The sequence below is a fragment of the Gopherus evgoodei genome, chromosome 12, assembly GCF_007399415.2.
Source record: "Gopherus evgoodei ecotype Sinaloan lineage chromosome 12, rGopEvg1_v1.p, whole genome shotgun sequence".
In the NCBI taxonomy this organism is placed as follows: domain Eukaryota; kingdom Metazoa; phylum Chordata; order Testudines; family Testudinidae; genus Gopherus; species Gopherus evgoodei.
The window spans coordinates 2,264,137-2,287,935 of NC_044333.1; the positions used below are offsets into that span (position 1 = coordinate 2,264,137).

The following is a 23,799-nucleotide window of genomic DNA, read 5'->3' on the forward strand; positions in this document are numbered from 1 at the left end:
GCAGTTGGTTTCTGACGCCGCTTGGGCAACTTTCAGGCCCCCGTCTTTCAGCCAAGTGTCGGCTGCGAGCAGTATCCTTGGGCAGAGGCCAGCATCTTATCTCTGGACTGAGCTTGTTCATTGCAGTGTTGAGTTAACCTGTTCTCTGCTCTTCTCCCCCCTTTTGGCCTCTTGTGACCTACAAAGAAACCTTCCACTCTCCATTCACACACCTTTGACCCTCTCCAAAATGCTTTGCAATGCTTGCAACAGCATTAGCAATATACAGCGCTGATCTTCCTTCCCAGGGGACTCCTTCAGGGGAGGGGGCCATTGGGTTGCGACAGCTTGACAAAGCCCTGGCTGGGATGGTTTAGCTGGGGTTGGTCCTGCTTTCAGCAAGGGTTTGGACTAGATGACCTCCTGAGGTCTCTTCCGATCCTAATCTTCTATGATTCGATGTTGAACAGAGACCCAGCTATTTACTTCTCTCCGCTGACCATTTATTCCTACCTTTTGTTTCCTATCTTTCAATCTATTACTGATCCATGAGAGACCCTTTCCTCATATCCCATGACAGCATAGTTTGCTTACGAGCCTTTGGGGAGGGACCTTGTCAAAGGCTTTCTGAAAGTCCAAGTACGCTATATCCACTAGATCACCCTTGTCCACCTGCGTGTTGATACCTCAAAGAATTCTAACAGATTTGCGAGAGATGATTTCCCTTCACAAAAGTCATGTTGACTGTTTCCCAGTATATGCTGTTCATCTGTGTCTGATCGTTCTGTTCTTTACTGTAACCAATTTGCCTGGTACTGAAGTTATGCTAAGCGACTTGTAACTGCCAGGTTTGCGTCTGAAGACTTTTTAAAAAATCAGCACTATATTAGCTACCTTCCAGTCATCAGGTACAGAGGCCTATTTAAGCAACAGATTACATACCACAGTTAGAAGTTTTGCAATTTCATTGAATCTCAGGGTTGGAAGGGACCTTAGGAGGTCATCTAGTCCACCAGCTGCTCAAAGCAGGACCAATCCCCAGACAGATTTTTAAACCCAGATCTCTAAATGACCTCCATAAGGATTGAACTCACAACCCTGGGTTTAGCAGGCCAATCCTTAAACCACTGAGCTATTCCTCAGTACTGTCCCTTTGACAGAATTTCCTGCCCAGCCGGTCCCTTCCTTCTGTGCAGGGTAGCACTAGTCTGAGACTTCCACGAGTCCCTACAGGGCTGCCCAGGGTGCTATTCAAAGCCCGTCAGCTCCTCCCTGAGGGCAGAAATGCAGGATTTTCAGCCCTATGCTCCCTGGGCTCTTAGATGAGCTGGGTTTGGAGCCTGGCACACGAGGAGGGACGGAAAGAGACCAAAACCCAGTGTCGCCTCAGCATTCACCTGCATAACAGGTGAGGGAGTAGCTCACGTCAGCCCAGTATTTGTCCTGCACACACAAGATCATTTATCCTGCTCCCCATTCAGGGCCCGAGCTTACCAGGCACTACAGACATTCCACACTTCCTAGGATCTGGCCTCACCATCCCATGGGGTAGCCAGTTCTCCACACGCAGGAGACACAGAGCCAGCGTGGCTTGGTAGGTAAACGTTTCCGGCTGAGAATGGCTCAGGTGTGAGAATCTCTCTCACATCCTCTTCAGAGGAAAAATATTCATTTAATTTCTCCACGATGTCCTTGTTTTCCCTGAGTGCTCCTTTAGCATCTCGATTGTCCAGTGGCCCCAGTGATTGTTTGGCAGGTTTCCTGCTTCTGATGTACTTAAGAGTGTGTGTGTGTCTGTGTGTGTCTTGTGCTAGTTGCTCTTCAAATTCTTTTTTTGGCCTACCTAGTTATACTTTTAAACTTGATTTGCCAGATTTTATGCTCCTTTCTATTTTCCTCAGTAGGATTTAACTTCCAATTTTTAAGCAATGTCTTTTTGTGTCTAACTGCCTGTTTTATTCTATTGTTTAGCCATGGTGGCATTTCTTTTGATGGTCTTGCTGTTTTTGGTTTTTGTTTTCTTTATTTGTGATACTCATTTAGTTTGAACCTCTATTATGCTGTCTCCATGCAGCTTGCAGGCTTTTAACTCCTGTGACTGTATCTTTTAATTTTGATTTAACTAGCTTCCTCATTTGTGTGTAGTTCCCTTGTTGAAGTTAAACGCTACTGTGATGGATTTCTTTGGTATTTTCTTTAAATTTAATTCCGCTGTGGCCGTTATTACTGAGTAGTGATAATCTCAACATTGTTCGTGGGATGGAAAAGCTCTAGTGAACCCCGTTCCCTTGCCTATGTACACCCCGTTCCCTTGCCTATGTACACTCGCAGGGGAGTTTGCCACCTGCCTTAGAAATCCCAAGCAACTCCTGCCAATCATCTGCTCCCTCTTGCCATCTGTCCTGAACTAGTCCCCTTTCTTCTCCCGAATGGGACCCCCATCCCCTGCCTCTCTTCTGCACTCCCCTTTTTCCTCTACGACCAGTCTTCCTTCTGCTGTGTTAATTCCGATGGAATAAATGAGCCCAGCGAGTCAAAGGCATTAGCATGACTCTGTCATTGTCCAACACTAAACATTAAGCGTGGCTTGGGGTTTTGAGCACAGAGACCTGCGTAATCCCAGGACAACAACCACCAATAAATTGTTTTAAACCTTTTCTTAAAGATACAAAAAAAGAAGGAGAAACAGCAAGAGCATTTAGAAAGGAGAGGATGAAGTAAGGCTTTGATTTTAGCAGTCTCTCTTATTGGCTTTCCCTTTAGCTTCAAAAAGCTGCCTATAGGGAAGAGCACCTGACAGTTGTTAAATCGTGTTGAAGGTGATGATAAATGTCCTTTTTGGGAAAAATTAAAAAGATGAGTTGAAAGGAGCTGCAGTTGTTCTGGTGGAAGTCCAGTCTTGCTTCCTTAGGCTAAAACAAGACAAAAGAGGGTGAAAAGAACAGCAACGATAGAAGATGCAGCTCTGTCTTTGGTGCTGACTTTCACTTGCAACCTCTTTGCTGGAGAAACACGGGCCCAGCACATGGTCTCATCAGCCGCGCTGACATCTGGCAAACTCATACCGATGCTGGGCTGTTTAGGGCATTGCTTTCAGCTGCCTTTCTGGTTGCAGGCTCAGAGCAGTGGCATTGTCTAAGCCAGATTCCCCCTGGATAGCTATCCTCCCCATGGATAGCTCCTGCTGGTACCCAGCCTGAGGAGTGGCACTCTCATGACCCCCACTGTTTCCATCTGCTGCTCCTCCTAAGTGTGATTCCCCAACAGGCAGGCATGGGCAGATGCATTGCTCCTGTGACTTCAGGGGTGAATTTAATTCACTGACTTCCTGGTGAGTGATCATAAAGGGGGCCTGAGTGTCTGCAGCATCCCTGCCCTGTCTGACTTGCTGGGAGGGGTGTTGAATGCCAGCTCTGCTCCTCAGGGATGATGGAAGAGTCAAGCCCACGTTTGTTTTCTCCCCAATCTCTCAATAGGTTGTGAATGACTTGAAGGCTGCAGACCAAGGCAGTGCCGCCGTCCTGCACATCTCAGATGGATCCTACTACATCCGAGTGGTCGTCTCCCCGGAAGCTGTGCAGATGGCAGAATGGTGGGTTTCACCTTGTCTGTCGACCCTTGCTGGGGTAACTGTGCACTGCGGCTGGTGGCTGGGTTCTCGACAGATCTCATTGAAAGTTGGGGTGGGCTAAATCAGTAGCTGGGTGGGAGGCCTATGTGGAAAGCCCAGGTGCTGCTGGAAGTAACTTATCTACTATCCCAGCATGACACTTGGAGGTGCCATGCTGCAAACTGTGCTGCCTTTGAGTGGAGATTTCAGCTGAGGTCCTGTTTGTTTGGGATTGTTAAAGGTCCAGTGGCACTTTACACAGGAGTCACAGAGTTTAGCCAGGACATCAGGGCTACTGGTAACTTCAGGTGGTTCCATTCTGCCTATCTAACTTCCCTGTGCAGTTTCTGATGGATTTAGTGTCCTTAACTTCCTGTCCTAAACAGTCTGTAGGGCTGCTATATGTGCCACCCCCAACGTGGGTAAAGGGATTATATTGGTCTATAACCCTCCTTGGGACTCCCCTGGCTACAGGCTGGTATGAGGTGTAAGGAGCTGTGTTCATTTTGCTCAGCACAAGGTTTGAAAGTTGCCCCATTTTCCAATTTCATTTTCAAAGGCAGAATTATAATTGTATGTGGAAAATTTGTGAATTGGCCCTTTAGGAAAAATAATGGAAGGAAAACACTTCTGCCATTTCTGCAGTGTTGGCTTTCTTCTTATCCACTAGCTCTAAGCTAAATGTCTGTCTGTCAGTGGAAGAGAAGACATGGGCAGCAAACGTCCTGCTGATGTTCTCAGTGTCCTACTTCCAGAAACAGTCGTTGCCTCTCATGATCCTTTCCCGACCCGGGGGGTTCCTCCCAGCTTAGAGAGCTGGGTGTTTGTGCCAGAAACATTCAGATCCCCAGCCGGCAGAGGAGCTCTGTGAGCATATGTGGAATTAAGTGAACATTTATGAGCCTACTGTTAGCAGCCTTAGTCCGATATACACTCTTGAGAGCGAGTGGTGCTTCTGAGGCTCCACTGGAGTGTCCCTTGCTGTCTCTCAACAGGGTTTCACCTGTAGTTCCCATTCTCACAGTTGAGGGAGTCTCCCACTGACATCTCCGTCTCCCAATCCCGCCTTCCCTGCAATCACCTCTCGGGGAGGCAGCAGCATCCAGTCACTAGGCATCAGAGTCACAAGATTTGAGTTCTGGGTCCAATCCTGTTGCAGTATCCTGTGGCAGGTCACTTCCCCTCTGAGCCTTCATCTCCTCATCTCTGAAATGGGGATAATACTCACCAGCCTTGGTCAAGGGGTTTGAGAGCAAGGCAGGAAAAGCTTTATGTAAGCGCGCAGGATGTTTGCTCTTGTGACACTGGGTGTTGCCTGGCTATGTAAGTGCAGCTGTGTGCTGGACATTAGCTAACAGCACTGGGGCAAACCACAGGTTTGTGCTAGGGTCAGACTAGAGACTGCCCTGTGGCTTAGCCTGAACTCTTCAGTCATGCAGGCAGCAATTCATCCCTTGCCGATATAAAGCAGCTCATCCTACTGCAGGATTCTGCCTCTCGCCTGATCAGCCAGTGCCTGCCAGTTCTGTGTCCGAATCATGGCTCAGTCTCGCTGTCTCCTGGCGCGCGCCAGGCTGAGCTCTGCAGCAATGACTGTTGGAAAACTCTTGGGAGCAAAGCCTCATGTTCCGAACATGAAAATTTTAATCCTGGCTCCACCACTGAGTCGTGCCGTGGCCTTGAGCCAAGTTACTTAACCTGTCTGCCTCAGCTTCCCCATCAAAGGCTGGTACATATTATAATTCCCCATTTTACAGATGGGAGAAGTGCCGTGCCTGTTGTCAGTAGTGGAGTCATGAATAGCATGCAGGCCGCGCAGCTCTAAGTACCGTGCTGCACTTGGGATCGCTTTGTTTGACAATTGCCCAACAGGCCAGTTTCTAACAGCACTGCTGAGTTGGAGCAGCAGTTCTAGAGTCCTCTCACAGGCCATCACTCAACTGCTCGTGCACATTTGAGACCGTTTGTCGCTCACAAACTTGTTTTGCTGCTCTCTTGTTTCCTAGTGTTCAGCTGCAGTCTGGGTTCTCCAACATCATTGGCAGGATTATCATCTTGCAGAAGTACATGGTGTGCTTCCAGGAGGAGACCAAAGCGGTAAGGCTCTGTCTGTCTCAGCGGCCATGGGATCCACCAGCTGAGCAAAGTGATGGGGGTCATACTCTAGGGTGACCCCGTGCCCTGCTCTCTGGGTATTCTAATGCTCTTGGATCCCACTGAGATGCCTTGTGTTGGACAGGCAGCTGCCCTCACCAAGGGCCCAGAATGAAACGTAAGCTGCACGTAGCTCCCCTTGTGCAGCTGGAAACCCTTTGGCTCACTTTGTTGTGTGGCTGAAGTGTTCAGCAAATGTCACAACATTGTGACAGTTGCCTCCGAGATGCCATCTGAGCTCACCTGACCCACCAGCCTGGGCTCCCTTTACTGTACTGCTGTGACAAACTCAAGCCCCCTCCAGCATGCATGCAGGTAGGGATACACCCAACTGCAGCACAACACACACAGGTTTTTTAACCACCCCCTGCATTGGAAGGCAAAACTAAGGCACATCCCCATTCCTAAGGAATGCACTGGGCTGCCAGGGCGTCACAGACCCGATGGCAAAATACTGAGGAGGAGAATGCTTGGGGGAAGGAGGGGATTTTGAGGAGGGGAATTGAGCTATCTGGGAAAGGAATAGACTCTGGATCCTCAAGGGAAGGAACATGAGCCTCTCCACACATCCAAGTCTAGTTCCATAGCCTCTGGTTCACCCCATGTTCACAACAGAGATGGATGGTGCACATGTAAACTCATTCTGCTCTAGCAACACGTTGAATGACCCCAGTAGCTGCTGCCTGCCAGGGCTTCCAGCTGTGTTTACGAGGCTTAACCCTTGCTTTGGGCTAGAGAGTGGAACTGGTGCTTTAAGCCGTGACTATTTTTGCCTAGGAGCACTAGCTGGAGCTCCAGAACTAGCACCTCCCATGCAACCCCTGCGCGGGCAGGCAAATGGTGTGGACCTTCCCAGTATGACTTGCCCTGAAGGGCTGGTGCTCCATCGCTAGGAAACCAGCTCCTAGCTGTGTGGTCAACAACAGCCTCCGCTCTCTGGGCACGCAGGCAGGCGTATTTCATGGCCTGGTGGGTCTCCTCTTCCGGCTTGCTCTGGGCAGCCAGCCTTGTGAGGCTCACTGGACTGATGGGTGATGTGGTGGAGAGGAGCTCTCTGCAGTACACCTCTTCCCTCCCCCGCTCCCTCTTCCCCCGTACCTTCTTCCTGAAGGGTCCCCCACCTTCCCAAGTGAATACAACCCTCCTTAGCTCCCTGTCCTTCAGCCGCAGGCCCTTCCTTGGGCCTGGCTCGGCAGCACGCTGTTGTCACTCTGGCTCTGCCTTTCAGCCGTGGCTCACCTCACACGGTGCCTCCAGTCCTACATCCCACCCCTCTACCTTATGTGTGGTCGGCACCTGGGCACTGCAGTCGTGTGTGGCCTCTCCCCAGGCTGCCTCTAGGTCTTCAGGCCCATGCCTGCTCCTGGTCTGGGTCTTTGCTGCCCCGAGGTCTTGTTTGAAGAACAGTGGGCCACGCTTGCCATGGGTCCCTCGGGCCTGATGAATAAGTCCCTTATTGGTCCATTCAACATCTCTTATGCAAAACAGCCTCTGCTGACATGCCAAGATGCAAATTAGGCCATCTCGTGCCCCAGGAGCGGGCATGGGGACAGTATGTTTTGGATGCACCACCTGGGTATGGAATATTCTGGAGGGCATGGGATGGAGATGGGAGTGCAGCCCCCAGTTGCTAACTGTTCTGGATGGGAGTAGGGTGTATGGTAGAATGTTCTGGGGTGCCACCTGGGCACAGAAAGTCCTGGAAAGGGTGAGGGGGGTGGAGGGCATGGCAACGCAGCATGTCTGATAAGGAATGGGCCTTGATGGGGCGTGGAGAGACAGTTGCGGCCCGTCAGCATGTTACATTATGGATGGATGTGGGAAAGAGCCCGTGAGTATCAGAACATTTGGAATGAGGAGACAGCATAGATAGTTATGGATGCGGTGGGATGAGGCATGGAACATGTGGGATGGGGTGGTACATGGGAGATGGGGGGTGGGGCATGGAATGTGGGAGATGAGGGTGGGATGGGGCACATCATAGGTGGGAGGTGGCACCTGGGGGATTGAGGGGGGCTCTCCATCTGTTTTACAGGAATTTTTTGTGCACTCCAGACCTGAGGGATGGGGTACCTGGGAGGGGTGAGATCTCTGAAGGGGTCTGCGCCCCAGTGTTGCAGTAGCCTGACTCCAAGCTACCCATTCACACCCAGGCCTTGCATGGGTCCAGTGAACCAGGGTAGGGGCAGTGCCAGGCTCTGGAGAACTGCCCCTCAGAAAAAGGGAGGGAGGCTGTGGTGGCTGGAGAAAGCAGGCACTCCCAATCCCATTACATCCTCAGTTCCTTGGTGCCTGTGTTACACCGCCCGTCCCATGGGGCTGTTCTCATTCCTGATAAGGTGACTGCTCGTGCCCTGCTCATCTGCTTGCAGCCCAATGGCTTTCCCAGAATCCTTTGCAACAGTTGCTCAAAAGCTTTCTAGGCACTCCTTGGCCTGTCTCCCCTGTGGGGTCTGTCCCTCGGCGAGGGGCTAGCTGGGGGGTGCATCGCCTTGCTCCAGCCTGGCTTGCCAAACCGGCCTGAGGCTGGAGCCAGACACAGACCCTGCCCTGGAGAGGGAGACAGTCTGCAGAGGGCTAGGCTGTGCCTGGAGGGGACAGACGAGGACAGGCAGTGCTCAGAGGTTTGTGACGTGAGCCTGAGCAGCCCAATCCTTTCACATGCCAAAAAAATAGCAGGACTGTTTGTGGATGCCTCAGCTAGAGCCGAGGGGAGGGAGGGGGTCCATGGATGTGGTTGCTTGCAGTATATTATTCAGCCACTAGTGTCGGGTGTGTGTGTTTCGTTGTGGTACATGTATTCAGACACTAGATGTGTGCGTGTGCATATGTTGTTTAGATACTGGGGTGTGTGTGTGAGATTCAGGCACTGGGGCGTGTGTCTTTGGTACACTCTTCAGACACATGGGGGGTGTGAGAGAGCTTGCAGTACGTTATTCAGCCACTAGAGGTCTCTGCTATCAGGCGCCCCAGCCAGGCTGAGCGCCGTGGCGGCCAGGCCGGTGGCTGGGCCTCGGCTGTGGGACGCCCCCCCACCTGCAGCAGGGGGCGGGCTGTTATCCCCCAGAGCCGGGGAGCCCCAGAGGGCCCCATTCTGCGCTCCTGCTCCCTCCAACTGCCCCGGCCCCTGCACCTCGCACCCCTCGTTTGCTGAGGGGCTTGGTGGAGACTGGGCCCTCACCCTGCAGTGCCCTGGGGGGGCTGATGCCCCCTTGTGGGGAGCAGGTGGCTTTGCTGTGCGCCCCGTGCCTGACCCTGACCCTGTCTGTCCCTTCCAGGAGGAGTGCGAGTTCTACCTCTCCGTCCACCAGTTCATCGTGTTACCCTTGCAGAGGCAGAGGATGGAGGCGCAGAACTGGTAAGGCCCTGCTGGTGTGGCGGCTGCTGACGCAAACACGCTTCCCCCCTCGCTGAGTTCGCAGCTGGGGATGGGGGCCCCATGGGGGTCCTGCACCCCCAAGGCAAGGCCAAGAGATTGCAAACGGTGCATCGACTGGCCCATGTGTTGTACGACTGTGCACGGGGATGATGCCAGAAAGACCCCAGAATCACACCCTCCAACTTTTAATTTTATCACCCCCAACCCCTCACCTCTAGGAGCTTGTGGGGTTAGCAGCAGCCAGATTCTCTTCCCCTCGCCTGAGAGAAGGAAGCCAGAGGGGTTGTGCAGCTCTCTGCACTGGGGTGAGAGCCGTGGGGCGTACCAGCCATCTGCTTACAGGGGAAGGGGCTATGCCTCTTGCTTGTGCTGAGGGATCAGGTTGTTCACAGCACGTCCAGCAGCTCTGACTCTCTTCTCCTCCTCCTCCTCCCCCCCTTCCCCCCCCCCCCCCACCTGCAGGAGACAGGGAATGGAGAAGGCCAGTAGTTGGGGATTTCCCTGGAGAGCAGGGTTTTTCCCTACAGGCCTGTCTCAGGGGCAGAAAACCACCCTCTGTGTGGGAACTGCATAGAGTTGGTGGTCTGGGATCCCACTGCCTCTTTACCCCTCTGAGGGCCTGTGGCAGCGTCTCTCACTTAGTCTGCATGCAGTTCATGGCACGGACATTTCTTGCAAATTTATGGCAGGTCATGGAATTGAGGCCCTGTCTGCAGATGCTGTGAAAATCTCCACCTGTCAGATGCTTTTTGGAAAGCAAAATATATATATACACGAGAGACTCATCCTAGACAGGGCCCTCTGACTGGATAGAAGATTTGCTAAACTGCAAGCCCAGACTCCAAGCTTTTCCAGGGATGATATTTTTGTGCCTTTGCTATGGTCTTGGAAGGAGTAATCATCATTCACCATTTTCATAGGTCAGTACGTGCTTGCGCAAGGTACCTAGGCAGAGCAAGGCATAGAACCCAGGTCTCTAACAGAGCAGAGCTAAGCCACTTTGCCACACAACCTTCCATAGGAACTTCTCCAGTGAGGTGCCTCTGTGACCCATACTAGCACAGTACAGGGCTGGGTCACCCATTAGCAACTAGACCATGTATAGAGGTTTGAGTCTGCTACTACTTCCATGCTAAGAGATCTGGTCCTTCAGCTCAAGTGGGTGAACCTCTTATTTTTACATCCAGCGGTTCCAGGTCCCGTCCTCACGGTGGCACTGGGCTGGGCTCTCACCACAGTCTGCTCTGAGGCTGGGAACAGAAACTTAGAATCCTGAGGCCAGGTCCTCAAACATCCATTTATTTCAATGGGAGTTAGGCACCTAAATACCTTTTGGGGATCTCAGCCTTAATGCCCAGTGTCCCCTTGAAGTCCCTCAATTACTTGGAGTCAGAGTTGGGTTGGGGTTTCTTTTAACTTCCTCTGCAGCGTGAGCAGTGGAGATCATCTGATCATATCTCACTTAATCAATCCCCTGCCATTGCTGGGGCCTCAGATATTGATGCACCTGGGTCCCTCCTGTTCTCCGCTTGTGGCCCCCAGTAGTTCAGTCTCCTGAGGACTGTAATACTTTGGTGTAATTATGGTTGTTGGATTTACTAGGCAGTGGCTGGGTGTGTTGATGGCCTATGATAGAGAGAAGATGGGACTAGAAGATGGTCCCCTCTGGCTTTGAACTCCAGTATACTCCAATTTGTGTACCCCGCTAGCAATATGTGATGGGTCAGTCCAGAGTTTGTCAGCTCTTCAGGGCAGGGACAGTCTCTTACTCTGTGGCTGTACAGTGCGTAGCCCAAAAGGGCTCTGATCTCAGCTGGGGTCTCTATTGCAAGCTCCTGCCCAAGAGGCTAAAATCGCCTCGTTCACTATTTGGGCGAGTTGGGAGTACGGTGGCGTGCTCCCACACAGTGGGGTATGTGGGGAGGGCAGAATTCAGAAGACTGACCCAAAATCACAATTGAATCTTAAAACTCATGATTTTGGGGGCAATTTTATAAAATTATAGAAATGGGCTGGAAGGGACTTCAGGGGGGTTACCTAAGCCAGCCCCCTGTGCTGAGGCAGGGCCAAGGAAACCTAGAGCAGCCCTGACAGGGGTTGGTCCAACCTGTTCTTAAACCTCCAGTGATGGGGATTGCACAGCCTCCCTTGGGCATATTGCAGGACTTACCTATCTTGTAGAACTGGAAGGGACCCTGAAAGGTTGAGAGTCCAGTCCCCTGCCTTCACTAGCAGGGCCAAGTACTGATTTTGCCCTAGATCCCTAAGTGGCCCCCTCAAGGACTGAGCTCACAACCCTGGGTTTAGCAGGCCAATGCTCAAACCACTGAGCTATTCCCCCCTGAACTCCCCTGAGAGTTGGAAAGTTTTTCTAGTATCTAACCTACATCTCCCTGGCTGCAGATTAAGACCATCACTTCAGTGGGCATGGAGAGAAATTGATCATCATGCTCTTTATAACCTTCCTTAACATCGTGAAAACTGTAATGAGGGCCCCACTCAGTCTTTTCTCTAGGCTAACTAGGCCCAGATGTTCTAACCTTTCCTCACAGGCCAGGTGTTCTGACCCTTTTTGGGGAGTCTGACTCAGGTTTTTGAACCCGTGGGGCTGGCCATTCTGCGCTCCCTGCAGAATCCCTTAGTACTTCTCTGGCCGAGCTGCTTGGGCACTCCAGGGGTTGAAGGCATGTTGTCAGTCATAGAGGCTGTCACTGGACCCCTGTGTGATGGTTCTCTAAACCCCTTATATGCCCCGGGTCCCTGTTGTTCCATGGAGGCTCTCTGTCACTCTAAACTGCCGTTCTCCACCTGGCTTTAATCACATCACCCTTGGAGGCTGTCTTTTTGACCGACCCTCCCACGTGTTCTAGCTCATCTGCTCTTTCGGGTGGGTGATGAGGGAAGGGGAAGATGAAGGCTTCAAGGAAATAGTGCTCCATACTACAGCGAGGGCAGCGCCTTGTGTGGGCATGGGGGGTAGCTGCTGCACCAGTAACCAAGACTCTTTGTTGTTCCAGTAATCAGGAGCCCTCAATCCTCCAGAAGATAAAGGAACTGTGGCAGTGAGTACGCGACCCAGTTTTTATGGCACCATTTTCCTGACTTGCCGAGAGCTGTGCTAGGTCAGGGCATGGGTAGTGCTGACTAGTGAGAGGAGATGCGGCTGTGATTGAGTTTAGCAGGAGTCATGAAAACAAGCTGGTTTTCATTGCTGAGTGTGTTCATGGTTGGGATGAAATGTGAGGGTGTTGGCCCTTGTGCGTCAGGGCATGAGGAAACTTCGCCTGCTGGCCACGTATTCCTCCCAAGCGAGCAATGGCGCGGAGGGGCAGAGGGGCCATTGCCTTGCTTGTGAATGGCTCCCTTAGTGTGCAGAAGGCTGAGACTCTGCCTTACAATTTCCACTGCTCACCTCCTGTTTGGGGTTTGCAGAGCAGCGCGCTTCCCTTCATAGCCCAACTCCCTCTGCAGGGTTGAGGCAATGGGTTAGCTCCCCCGTGTTTCAGTGCAAGCGTTGCACGCGGACGTGCAATTCTAGCTTGTTCCTAGAAAGGCCTGTCTCAGAGAAGTACAGGGCTTTGCCTGCAGCAAATTGGTAGAGACGGTCCCCGGGTTATGCAAGGTCAATTTACGCAAATCCGCACTTACGGAAAAAGGTTTGTGGGTTTTTTTGTGTAATTGTCTGGTATATGTTCCCGACTTATGCAAGGTGTTCCAGAACAGAATGCTTTGCATAAATCGGGAAGCGTCTGTATAGTGAGCTGCTAGAGTGAAATTGCTCAGCTATCGGAGAGAGAGGCCAAGGGATGGCTCGGATTCCCACAGGGGCTTAGTCCTGGGGCACTCCCCTGACTCTGGTTTCCCTGCTGGGCCGGTGGGCACTGCATGGCCTTTGTAAGGTTTTCTGTCGGGTTCTGGGAAGGGAAGCTGTCTGGAGCCTGACCCTGGGATCTGTGTTGTTTGACTGTTGCAGGAGAGGCCTCACCCTGAAGACTGTCTCCTCCTCAGGTACAGTGGGAACAGTGATGGGGGAGAGTGGGGGTGGTCGGTGTTGCTGACCTGTGTGAAATGAGTGGGTGGATCTCGGTTCTCAGTCCACCGTACACAGACCTCAGCCACGATGGCAGTAATGCCCGCTTCGTCGCCGTCCCGGCGAGGCGTTGGATGTGGTTTGAAGACTGACCTGCGCTCTGGAGCTGTCTGCTCTGGGCGGGGCTGAGGCGCACTGGCAGAACAGCAGGAGCAGTGCATCCTGACAGAGAGCTTTGGGGCTGCCAGTGCAGCTACTAAACCCACTGAAAATACAGAGCCTGGGATCCTTGCCCTGATCTGTGCTGCAGTAGAGAACCACTCTGGAGCAAAGGGCTATAAACCCAGCCAGGCCAGCGGGAGGCCCTTACTCTTCACTAAGCACAGGGAGTTTGGCCTGAGGATTTGGCCACACTACACTGGTATGCAGTGGAGATGTGTTTTCCCTGAGGTCAGCCTGCTCTGCCCTGTCTTCCTCTGGCCCTGGGTGGCAGCTCCCTGTGGAACTCCCAGCAGCTCAAAATGGCCTTAAGCACTTGCTTAATGAAGAGTCCAGATTCATATTAACTCCCTCCCTCCTCTCCCCCCCTCCCAGAAGTGACGTCCATGCTGGTGAAAGGGGCCTGATGGACAGCCCTGGCACTGAGCACCCTGTGTGCCTTCACAGCATGGGCAGAGCCCCCTTCTGCCTCGTTCCTACACAGCAGTGCTGTGTCACTGCACTGGGTACAACTGTGCTCCCATTGGGCAGCCTCTGACTCATCTGCATTCTACTGAATCAGCCCCTTGCCTCTCTGCGGCAGGCTGCAAGGGGCCGGCAGGAGGCTGTGGGCGCTTGTCCGGCAGGAGCTGCACTGAGACACCCCCATCCTGGCTCCTAGCAACCCCTGCTGTTCCAGGCCTGGGTCTTCCTGGAACCAAAACTAACACACAGCTGAGGGCTCGCAGCAGACCCCATTCAAACTCCTCTTGCCTTCCCCAGTGCCTTTGGGTTGCCCCCTTCAGGCGGCATTTCCTGCTAAGTAATTCTCCAGCAGAACATCCTTTGCAGAGTGCTTTGGCGAGCCTGTGTGATGGAAGGTGCTGTGGGAATGTAAGGCATGGTTGTTGCTATGAGCAGAAAGGAAGTTTCGAGAGCTGGTGGTACAGAATAGCTTCTCCAGGCTCTGTGTGTGTGTCACAGCTAGGCTCTGGCTTGTGGCCTCAAGGGGGTCTCCGTGGCCTGTTGACGTGGGTGCGTCTGTCCCCCTCTAGGGATGTCGGTGTCTCAGTTAATGATCGACATAGGGCAGAGACGGCTGAAGGTTTTGAAGCAGACTGTTGAGGATTGCTTGGATTTACTGGACCCAAGTGAGGTGCCAGCCATAGGGGAGAGGCTCCCTGTCACCAACTGGGAGCTGGAGCGCAAGAGAGAGGTCAGTGCTGGCTGCCACCTGTCCTGGCTGTGCCTGTGTCCAGTGATCGGGTACGGGGCCAGGTGGGGCTGAGGGGTGGTGGCGGGGCCCTTCTCACAGAGGAAGGAGGTAAATTCTTCGATCTTGGGAGGGAAGGACCCAGTGTGGGAGGGATTTCGAGTTGGAGGGAGCGAGGGTGGCTTTGCTGTAGCATACTGGCTTTTGGCATTTCTTAGGAGAGTGCTGCACTGGGTTGGACTCCCAGAGCTCACGCTGGATGCTCAGACCTAAGAGCTAAACTGAGCTCTTCTGGGCTCTCTCTCTCCTGGTCTGGGGAAGAGCTGCTGGTCTTCGCAGCGATGCTGGGAGCCCCAGGGACGGGTCAGTGTGCCGGGCTGCCTGGACTCCCTGGCGTTTGTCTGATGTAGAAGCTGGCTAACCATTCTCATTTCAGCTGAGTACAGACGTCTTTACAGTGCCAGTCAACTTCCTGGTGATCGGCCCGGAGGAGAAGGCGGCGATTCGTGATGCCTGCCTGGCAGGTCAGTGCCACAGCCGTACCTACAGGACACAGACTGTGCACAACAGGCTGCAAAGCCTGGCCCTGTCTGGGCTGGCGCTCTACCCCAGCGCCTTGCAGACCTGATCTTGAGAGCTACAGGCTCCCCGCTGGCTGTGGCTCTCCAGGAGCATGCCCAGGTCTCAGTGAGATACCCTCTGCCTGACGCGCTCTCCGCCCCCATCTCTCACAAGCTTCCTGCACCAACCGGCTCTGCCTCTCGGAGGTGGCTCTGGAATGGGAGAAGGGCTCCTGAGCCACATGGTTCAGTCAGTCCCTGCCTGTGGGGCTGTGCTTTCCGGGGATGTTGATCCACGTGGTGCAGGACTGTGACTAGCGTTCCAGTCCCCGGCCTGGCCCTTCACAGATGCAGCTAGAATGAGATGCTGCCTCTAGCCAGGGGATTTGCGAACCCTCTGATCTTTCCCAGTGGAGACTGGTGGGGGCTGCAGTAGAGCTCTGCCCTGACGAGTACCTGTGGTTCTGAGGGGGGGCTTTAGGGTTCTCTCAGGGAAGGAGCTGAGTCAGCGAGAGGCATCCAGAGGGTGACGACAACCCCCTTTTCCTGCAGGAGCTCCTCACACCGTTCCTGGGAGAAGCCGCCTTGACAGGGACCTGGCTGACTGTAGTGTAGTGTCGTGTCCCAGTGGTGAGTAGTAGAGCCTGAGCCAGTGGCCTGGATTCTGCAGCCGCTGGCTGCTCTGTTCGGGATTTTCTTTTGGGGTTTGCCCATCGCAGCTTTCTCTCCACTGAAGCATGGGGTCCATGGAGGAGCTATTGCAATATCCCATTAGTCTCCCAGGCCCTTGTCCCTCTCTGAAATATAAACTCTGCAATGGAGCATGGTGGGGAGTTTTGGTCTGCTGCTTGGCAGCTAACAAAGTGGGGCTATTTGCCCCCAGTTCACAGATTGTCCCTGTTAGAGGTAACCATCAGTGCACCAGCTGTCTTGAAAAACAATTGTTTAAGCTGCATGTAGATTTAAAATAAGTGGCAGCAATGCCTCTTGCCACCCCCAGCCGGCCAAGGAGCTCTAGCTTCCTCTCCCACATGCAGGCATCACCCGTGCTTCTGTCACCGCTTGGCTAGACTGCTGATGCTAGCTCTGCAGGGGCCAGCTCACGGCACGCAGAAGTGTGCAGCAGGCGAATGTCTGTGTACGAGGTCTCATTCTCTGAGTGCCCTTCAGGGTGCTGGCAATTAGCATGGCCTGGCCTGGCCCTCCATCCCCTAAGGGACCAGCCCTCCCTCTCATCAGCTGGGAGGCACTCGCTTTTGGTTCTTGGGGGAGGCCTCTGACCTGAGGGTCCCTGCCTCGTGGCATTCTGAGCCTAGTTTTCCGTGTGATGCAGCATAAGGTTCTGTTAATGGGCCAGGGACTTTGTTAGATGTTAAACGTCTCTGGCCTAAGGACAGTGATTCTGCACCAGTCGTTGCCAGGGGTATCTGTGATGTTGTCCAGGCCAGTTCTTTCCTTTCTTTGTAAACAAAACTCTCTCTCTCTCTCTCTCTCTCTCTCTCTCTCTCTCTCTCTCTCTCTCTCCTCTCTCTCTCTCTCTCTCTCTCTCTCTCTCTCTCTCTCTCTCTCTCTCTCTCTCTCTCTCTCTCTCTCTCTCTCTCTCTCTCTCTCTCTCTCTCTCTCTCTCTCTCTCTCTCTCTCTCTCTCTCTCGCGCGCGCGCTCCCAAGTGGCAGGAAATCAGCTAACCAGCCATTCCAGTTGACAGGTGTTGTCTCTGTGCATCCCCCTCGTGGGGCCTCTGTGCTTGGAGCAGCCTTTTATGAGGTCATCCATGCTTTGCACCCCATAGCGGTGTCTCATCTGCTGTCCCTTTGTCTGTTTACAGCTGGGGCCGTTGGGTGCTGCTACAACATAAATAGTGGTGATGGCAGTGCAGAGAACTGCTGTCCCGCTCATGGCAGGGATTGTGGCTATGGGCACACGAGGAGACCAAAGGGATTTGTAGCATGTGTGGGTGTGTAACTGTTCCTTGCTGGGGCCTTCAGCCTGGCCTACAGTGCTCCAATCTGTAGGGCTGCAGTCTAATTTCATTCTCGCTTTTGGCAGACCCTGGCGCAATGTCCCAAAGTTTGGATGGATCCCTGGATAATCCCTGGGACAAGCTTCAGTCAGTGTCCGTGACTTTGTCCTCCTCCTTGGAAGGTGAGTGTACATGCTGCCTTACAGCATCTCCTGTTGCAAGTGGAGAGCGTCTTTCCTTCTCTCTCTGTGTCTGCACACCCTACATCTTACACCGGGAGATACAGGGTAAGACAGGAAGAATTATGTGCTCACCTGCACACGCACACAACTTGTAAGCCTTGTTACCACCATCACACTTGAAATTGCACACTCACTTTTGCACACACAGCTCTTAAAATGAGGCCCATGCTGTGTGTACATGCGGGGGATGGGGATGGTTTTCAGGACGATGCAGCCTGGATCTCTTTGATACATTCAGGTGCCTGTTTGTGTGTGTGATTGCATTTGCCAGTCCATCCATCTGCATGCACCAAGGGTGATAGACCTTATCTCCCCCATAAATGGCTGATTTGCCCTTGCACAGTATTGGTGGTGCCTTTATCATGGTCGTGCCTAGGGAGCACCGGAGACCACCCCATTGTGCTAGCAGCAAAGAGTCCTGTGGCACCTTATAGACTAACAGAAGTTTTGGAGCATGAGCTTTCGTGAGTGAATACCCACTTCATCGGATGCATTGTGCTAGGTGCTGTATAGACACAGTAATAGGCTGGGGGACGGAGGATAACAGACAGTGTGTAATAATGAGATCAGTGACAGAAGCTGTAGTAGTGCCACCGCTTGGGTTTGGTTTCATTGTTCTGGGAGGGGTTGGTTTGGGACGGGATCAGCTAAATAGAAAAACACCAGACGGGAGAGGGGACATAGAGGGGGTCGGACGTGTGGGGCAGCCTGTACGGCAGGCAGATACTCTGACGCAAACAGCCAGTCAGCGCAGAGGAGAGAATGCCCAGTAGAACCGGATAAGACACTTGGAGGACACCTCCGATAGCCAAGGGTTGCTGTGGCAGAACCTTCTCCTGCCAGCTTTGCTATCTTTGGCCCCTCTGGATCGTTCCCCTTTGGAATTGTCCTTCCCCAGCTGCCTTCCCAGCCCCAGGCAGGTGGGACAGGCTCTGCCTGTGCTGTCTCCTGCCCTCTTCCACGGGGAAAGTTGTGTTTTGTTCTCTTTTGTCAGAGAAGTCCATTATCCAGCCCAGCCTGCCAAGCACAGAGGAGGCCCAGCTGCCCAACTCCACAGAGGAGGTGGCCATCACGCAGCCTGACAGCAACACTCCAGATTTCTTGGAGCCTTCTTGCCAGCAGTCCCCTTGTAGCTTAGCCCAGGATGAGCCAGTGGAGACTGTATCCCCATCACTGCTGTCCTTCAGCAGTACATGTCCCCCAGAGGCTGCTAGTCAAGGAGCAGCTGCTGCCACGTTCCAGAGGGCACCTGATGTGGATAAACACCCTGATGCCAGCCATGACCTCCTGTGCGGCCAGCCATCTGGAGCTTTCCAAGCCAATCTGTGCCCTTTCTCTGCTGCTCTTCCCATTTGGGGCAGCATCAACAGCAGAGCAGCACCCCCTGCAAATGGAGGGCAGGCTGATCTTGGTGGCGCAGCTTCCCTCCCAGACGTGGAGAACAGCGTCCTGGCAAGCTCTGAATGGGACATTGAGCTGGGGGGCGGAGCTGGGGAAAAAGATCTGTCCAGGAGCAGGCAGCACAGGGTGACGAAGAGAAAGCTGCTGGTGGATGACAGTAAGGCCCACAGCGAGGTTTTGCCCAACCCCTGCAAAACCCATCAGAGAGCCCAGAGGAAAGCTCCCCATGCAGATGTGCCCATGGGGGACAAGCGCTGCATGGACGCCAACGTAGTGGGCCAGAACCCACGTGTGGAGTTGGTGAGTGCTCAGAAAGCCAAGAAGAGCAGGCTGGAGCAGGCCAGGCCAGCTCAGGAGCCTGCACTGCCCAGGGACCCGGAGGGGCTATCAGGAAGAGGCAATGAGAGAGCAGCAGTTGGGAGTATGGCTGCGTCTGGGTCAGGCCAGCACAGAGCCCAGGAACAGGTAAAGATTCACAGGCTCATTGTCATTTCTTAGTTTTGTCTTTGTGTCCCACAATCTGAGGAGATGGTGAAGGCTCTGAGGAGGTGGTGAAGGCTGGACTATAACAGCATTTAAAAGAGAACTGGATAAATTCATGGTGGTGAAGTCCATCAATGGCTATTAGCCAGGAAGGGTAAGGAATGGTGTCCCTAGTCTGTTTGTCAGAGGATGGAGATGGATGGCAGGAGAGAGAGCACTTGATCATTGCCTGTTAGGTTCGCTCCCTCTGGGGCACCTGGCATTGGCCACTGTTGGTAGACAGATACTGGGCTGGATGGACCTTTGGTCTGACCCAGTACAGCCATTCTTATGTTCTTATTTAACTCCCATCTCTGGGCCCCAAGGCCCTGCCTTCCAGCTAAGAAAAGGAAAGGGTGGACCTGAGCTTTCTGTCCCTGCAGCAGTTCTGCTCCAGGAGCGAGGGGTCTGCATAGCAGCCCACGTCTGCCAGGGGACTGCCCTCTGCCAGGCACTTCTCAATAGCAGCCATTGCTCCTGTGCCAGACAGTAGACAGCCATGTCCATGGTGAGAAGAGCCTGTTGTGACCATGGGGCTGGGGAAAGGGGAGGCTGTAGCCACATGCAGCAGGAGTTGGAGGAGCCAGTCAGAGCACAGGGGGGAGAGTACAGAGAACACACTCCAGCACTTGCAAGCCATCTCCTGGGTTCCCAGATGGGCACTGGGTCCTAAACAACCGGGGGAAGGGATAGCGCAGTGGTTTGAGCATTGGCCTGCTAAACCCAGGGTTGTGAGTTCAATCCTTGAGGGGGCCATTTAGGGGACTGGTGTAAAAATCTGTCTGGGGATTGGTCCTTTTTTGAGCAGGGGGTTGGACTAGATGACCTCCTGAGGTCCCTTCCAACCCTGATGTTCTAAGATTCTGTGAAATCCTTCAGCTCCCTAAGTAACTAACCCAGTAACGTGAGAGAGGCCCTGCCATGCTGCACTTGCTGAATTAGGCTCAATCTTACAGCACAAGGGCCCCTCGGAAGGGATCGTTCATTGTTTCACGGTACCTCTCCTTAAGGTTGGTTTCTATTTCAAGAGGCTTCCACTCCAGGGCTACACCAAGCACTCAGGGTAACTCAGATTTCCAAGAGAATCCCCCACTCCTGCCTGCTGGCTTGCCCAGAGCTCTTGTCCTTCCCCTGGGGACATCTAGTGCTGTGGTTCCACAGGGTAAACGTGCATGAAACCAGCTTCTCTGAGCCAGGAGAGCTACGTCCAGAACCCTGCAGGGGCTGGGGATGTTTTTCAGCTGTAATGTTTAATACAGATTGAGCTGAATTGTCTTCCTTCCCTCCAGAAGTATGTGAAAACAACCCCACTTCAATACACTTACAAGGCCCCAACGCCGGATCTCTGTGCCCGAGTGAACTCCACCAGGTCAGTGTGGTGCGTGGGTCTCCCAGACAGGGCACACCCCAGCTAAGTGGCTTCTCAAATTCCCTTTGCACCTTATTTAAAATGAGAGCAAAAATGAACTCCCCCCATAAGCTGCTCTGCATCCTGTCCAAAGCATCAGCACCGCTCCAGAGACCCTACTGCCGGTACAGCTGGAGGAGAGAGCTGCGCCGGTCCCCCTTAGATTTCACTCTCATACGCCAGCTCCCTCTGATAACAGCTTGGGCCGCAGTGCCGTGCTGCTGTCAGGGAGTGCCATTTGTGTAGCCCCTACAAACAACCTGTGGGTCTCTGGTCATGCAGTGACTGACGCTGCGTCCCCACTGCTTCGCTAGGCTCTCAAACCAAGCCAGTGTGGCTCACCTTGCAATCCAGAGATCGACTCCTGGCCCTCTCCACTCTTGGTGGCAAGTACGGCCGTGCTCGCCTGCGGGGCGTAGAGCCGGAGCTCTACCCCATGTTGCCTCACTGAGAAAGCTAATCACCCTGGATTGGGCTCTTCAGTACGCAGCTTAATTCCTCCCACCTGCAGTGTTCCCCTGCCCACCGCTTCCCTTCCACCCTGGACGTACTCAGTCCCTGGTTCCCTTCTCCCCTCCCTGCCGGCTGGCGTCCCAGCTCCAGTAAAGACAGCCAGGCTGACTCCTGGCTTGAGCTGCTCTTACAGCCCTTGGCAATGAGCGCTTGGACCCTTGTCAAAGCAGCTACAGAGAAGCAGCAGCACGTGCCCAGCCACTTTGGGGACCACCAGTCACTGCTGTGTGGAGCACAGCTGCTCTGAGGGTCTCACTCAGCAGAATACATCATCGTTCTGGATGGCAGCTGAGCCCTGCAGCAGCTAGGCCCCGCAGTTGCAGAGCGACCGTCCCATTCTCACTCGCACTCATGTTTTGGTTCACAGGATCTCGAAGGCGATGCTGCGATGGGCCTGCTGGGTGATCACCAAAGCTGAGCAGCCCTGAGCGAAGGCCCTGGTGGAGTTCCAACGTGCTGTACATAGGTTCTCCTGTTCTTGTTCACGGTTTACCCAAAGGGACGAGCATGGAACGGTGTGACTCGATATCCATGCAGAGTAGGCCCTCGGGGGCCAAAAGGAAGGTCCGTTGGCACTCAAAAGGCAATCCCAGTCCCAACGACTCCTGCCCAGCCTCTTGGAATAGCTACAGTGGCGTATGCTGGGAGTCCCCTGCCACGGTGGGGGCAACCGAAGGGCTGTGGCTGCTGCATGGAAGCGGCATGCAGGAGCTTTCACTGGTACGGTGTGACACAGAGACTGAATCTCCTGCTTGGGTGTGAGGGGCAACTGGGTTTTTCCCTGTGCTCCACGGAGAAGGGCTGGTGTAGGGAACGTCGAGTAGACACAAGTCATCCTGGCAGCTGGATACCTTGCTGTGGGATATTCTGCTCTCCCTCCTCCCTATACTCACCTCTTCAGCACGTTAAACCCCAGCTGGAAAACAACGCCCTTCAGCGCTCTGCCTGTCGTGCACACCAGCCCCGTCTGTTATTTGTCAAGGAATGCAATGAGCTGGGATAGGAGCAGGCATCTACCACAGCACACGCAGAGCACCTGTGAGTAAGGGGCTTGCTACAGCTCCTTACAACCTGCAGCAGCCCTTAACTGGGCTAATGCCCCAGACCTCCCCCAGCCCTAGGTTCCAGCCAGAGGAGTTCCGTATTATAGCAGAGGTGAGGAAGGCGCTGTGGTAGCGTTCCTTATCCGCAGCAGCGCACCCCTCTACCAATTGCAACTCTGGAGTCAATGCAGTAGTTTGGTCTTTTAATGCTTAGTTTGGTTAGATTCCTGCTCCGTTTGTTACAAAATATTTCATATGGTTTATGCTTTGGAAATGAAAAATAAAACATGTCTATTTTTAAATACACGGCTCTGCTAGAATATCCTCATCCCCCCTCGCAAACGTCAGGTGCGGCAGGGGGCATGCTGCCGATCTGGAAGGAGAAGCAAAGAATACAGAGATGATGCCCTTCACTCTGCTTTATGTGGGCCTAGTTGAGCTATGGTCAGGTATTGTCTGTCAGAGGAGTAGGGACGGTTGTGGATGGGAAATAGCAGGGCTAAGGGAAGTTTTGTTGCCTTAGGATAGTGGTTCCCAAACTAGGGGAGGGGGAGGTGTGGAGGAACATTTGTGGGGTGGGGGAGGGAGCGGAGAGGGAATGCCCCAGCCCCACCCCTAGCTGTAGCTCTGGTCTCAGCCCCTGGCTCCCAGCCCGGCTGCACCGCTGGACCTGGCAGCAGCCCTTATTGCCACCCCCAGCTCGGACCATGGCTTGGGGGACCACATGGACGGGGGGTAGGGGAGTGATGTAAAAAGTTTGGGGACCACTGCCTTCAGCTGTGAGCCTGGGGACGGAATCACTTGTATTTTTGACTGCAGAATTTTGCTCCAGACTTTCTTTCAATTACATTAGCACAAGGGCTAGAAACTATTTAGTGACAAAAACCTCACCCAAGACCCAAATGTGACTGACCCATAAAGGCTGCAGCCAGCCTGAACCAGGAGCACGACAGGTCTGAACAGCTCCATTCTTCACAGCAGCTTGATGACATCAAAGCCTCCCAGCAGCTCACCTTAGCAAACACCGAGTTCCTGTGCATATCAGCCCCCACCCCCTGCCTTGTCCAGCTGCCTTAAACCTGCTGCTGGCTTCCCAGCAGTTGCTCAGTTTCTGTACCCGGTTCTGCAGCACACTGAAATAAATGCTCCAGCAGGAGCAACACCACAGGGAGTTACACTGCTTCGATTAGTCGTGTTTCCATTTTAATCAAACCCTCCAGGTTCGTTTTTTCAGCTGACTGAGTGGTGCCACAGACGTTCCAGCCTGCCACGGTGGAGCAGCGCAGAACGCAGGGCCAGCGTGCACAGAGCACGAGGCCTGTGCCTTCAGCCCAAACTCCTGTAGCTGGCACTGGAGGATCTGCTTGAGTAAGAACGACAGGATCGTGCAGACAGGTTGAACCAAGCCGGGGGCCTGCACCCAGACTAATGGTTGGAGGGGAACAACCCTTTGGGCCCCCAGAAGAGGCAGATTGTTCTGTATTGAGTAGGTTTGGATGCCCTCCCTGCAAATCACCTAATTCAGCGTTGCGCAGCCCTGTTGCTCCGGGGCTGTACAACGCAAGGCAAGTCCCCATGTATGGCAA

General features: G+C 53.5%; 1 protein-coding gene across 5 annotated transcripts in view; it reads left to right on the top strand.

The window, feature by feature from the left end:
- The window catches only part of ACD (ACD shelterin complex subunit and telomerase recruitment factor), a 35,010-nt gene extending 12,491 nt beyond the window's left edge, over positions 1 to 22,519 (top strand). For 4 of the 5 annotated variants that reach the window (XM_030581191.1, XM_030581193.1, XM_030581194.1 and 1 more), the window contains 12 exons: positions 3,456 to 3,571; positions 5,596 to 5,686; positions 9,022 to 9,101; positions 12,140 to 12,184; positions 13,096 to 13,130; positions 14,406 to 14,566; positions 15,000 to 15,087; positions 15,676 to 15,753; positions 17,171 to 17,266; positions 18,321 to 19,192; positions 20,539 to 20,618; positions 21,538 to 22,519. In XM_030581191.1, the coding sequence (XP_030437051.1) occupies positions 3,456 to 3,571; positions 5,596 to 5,686; positions 9,022 to 9,101; positions 12,140 to 12,184; positions 13,096 to 13,130; positions 14,406 to 14,566; positions 15,000 to 15,087; positions 15,676 to 15,753; positions 17,171 to 17,266; positions 18,321 to 19,192; positions 20,539 to 20,618; positions 21,538 to 21,598 (1,803 nt within the window). In that variant the 3' untranslated portion in view covers positions 21,599 to 22,519. The remainder of the gene's footprint in view (positions 1 to 3,455; positions 3,572 to 5,595; positions 5,687 to 9,021; positions 9,102 to 12,139; positions 12,185 to 13,095; positions 13,131 to 14,405; positions 14,567 to 14,999; positions 15,088 to 15,675; positions 15,754 to 17,170; positions 17,267 to 18,320; positions 19,193 to 20,538; positions 20,619 to 21,537) is intronic. The other variant, XM_030581192.1, reaches the window with a different exon arrangement.
- The last annotated feature ends 1,280 nt before the right edge of the window (positions 22,520 to 23,799 follow it).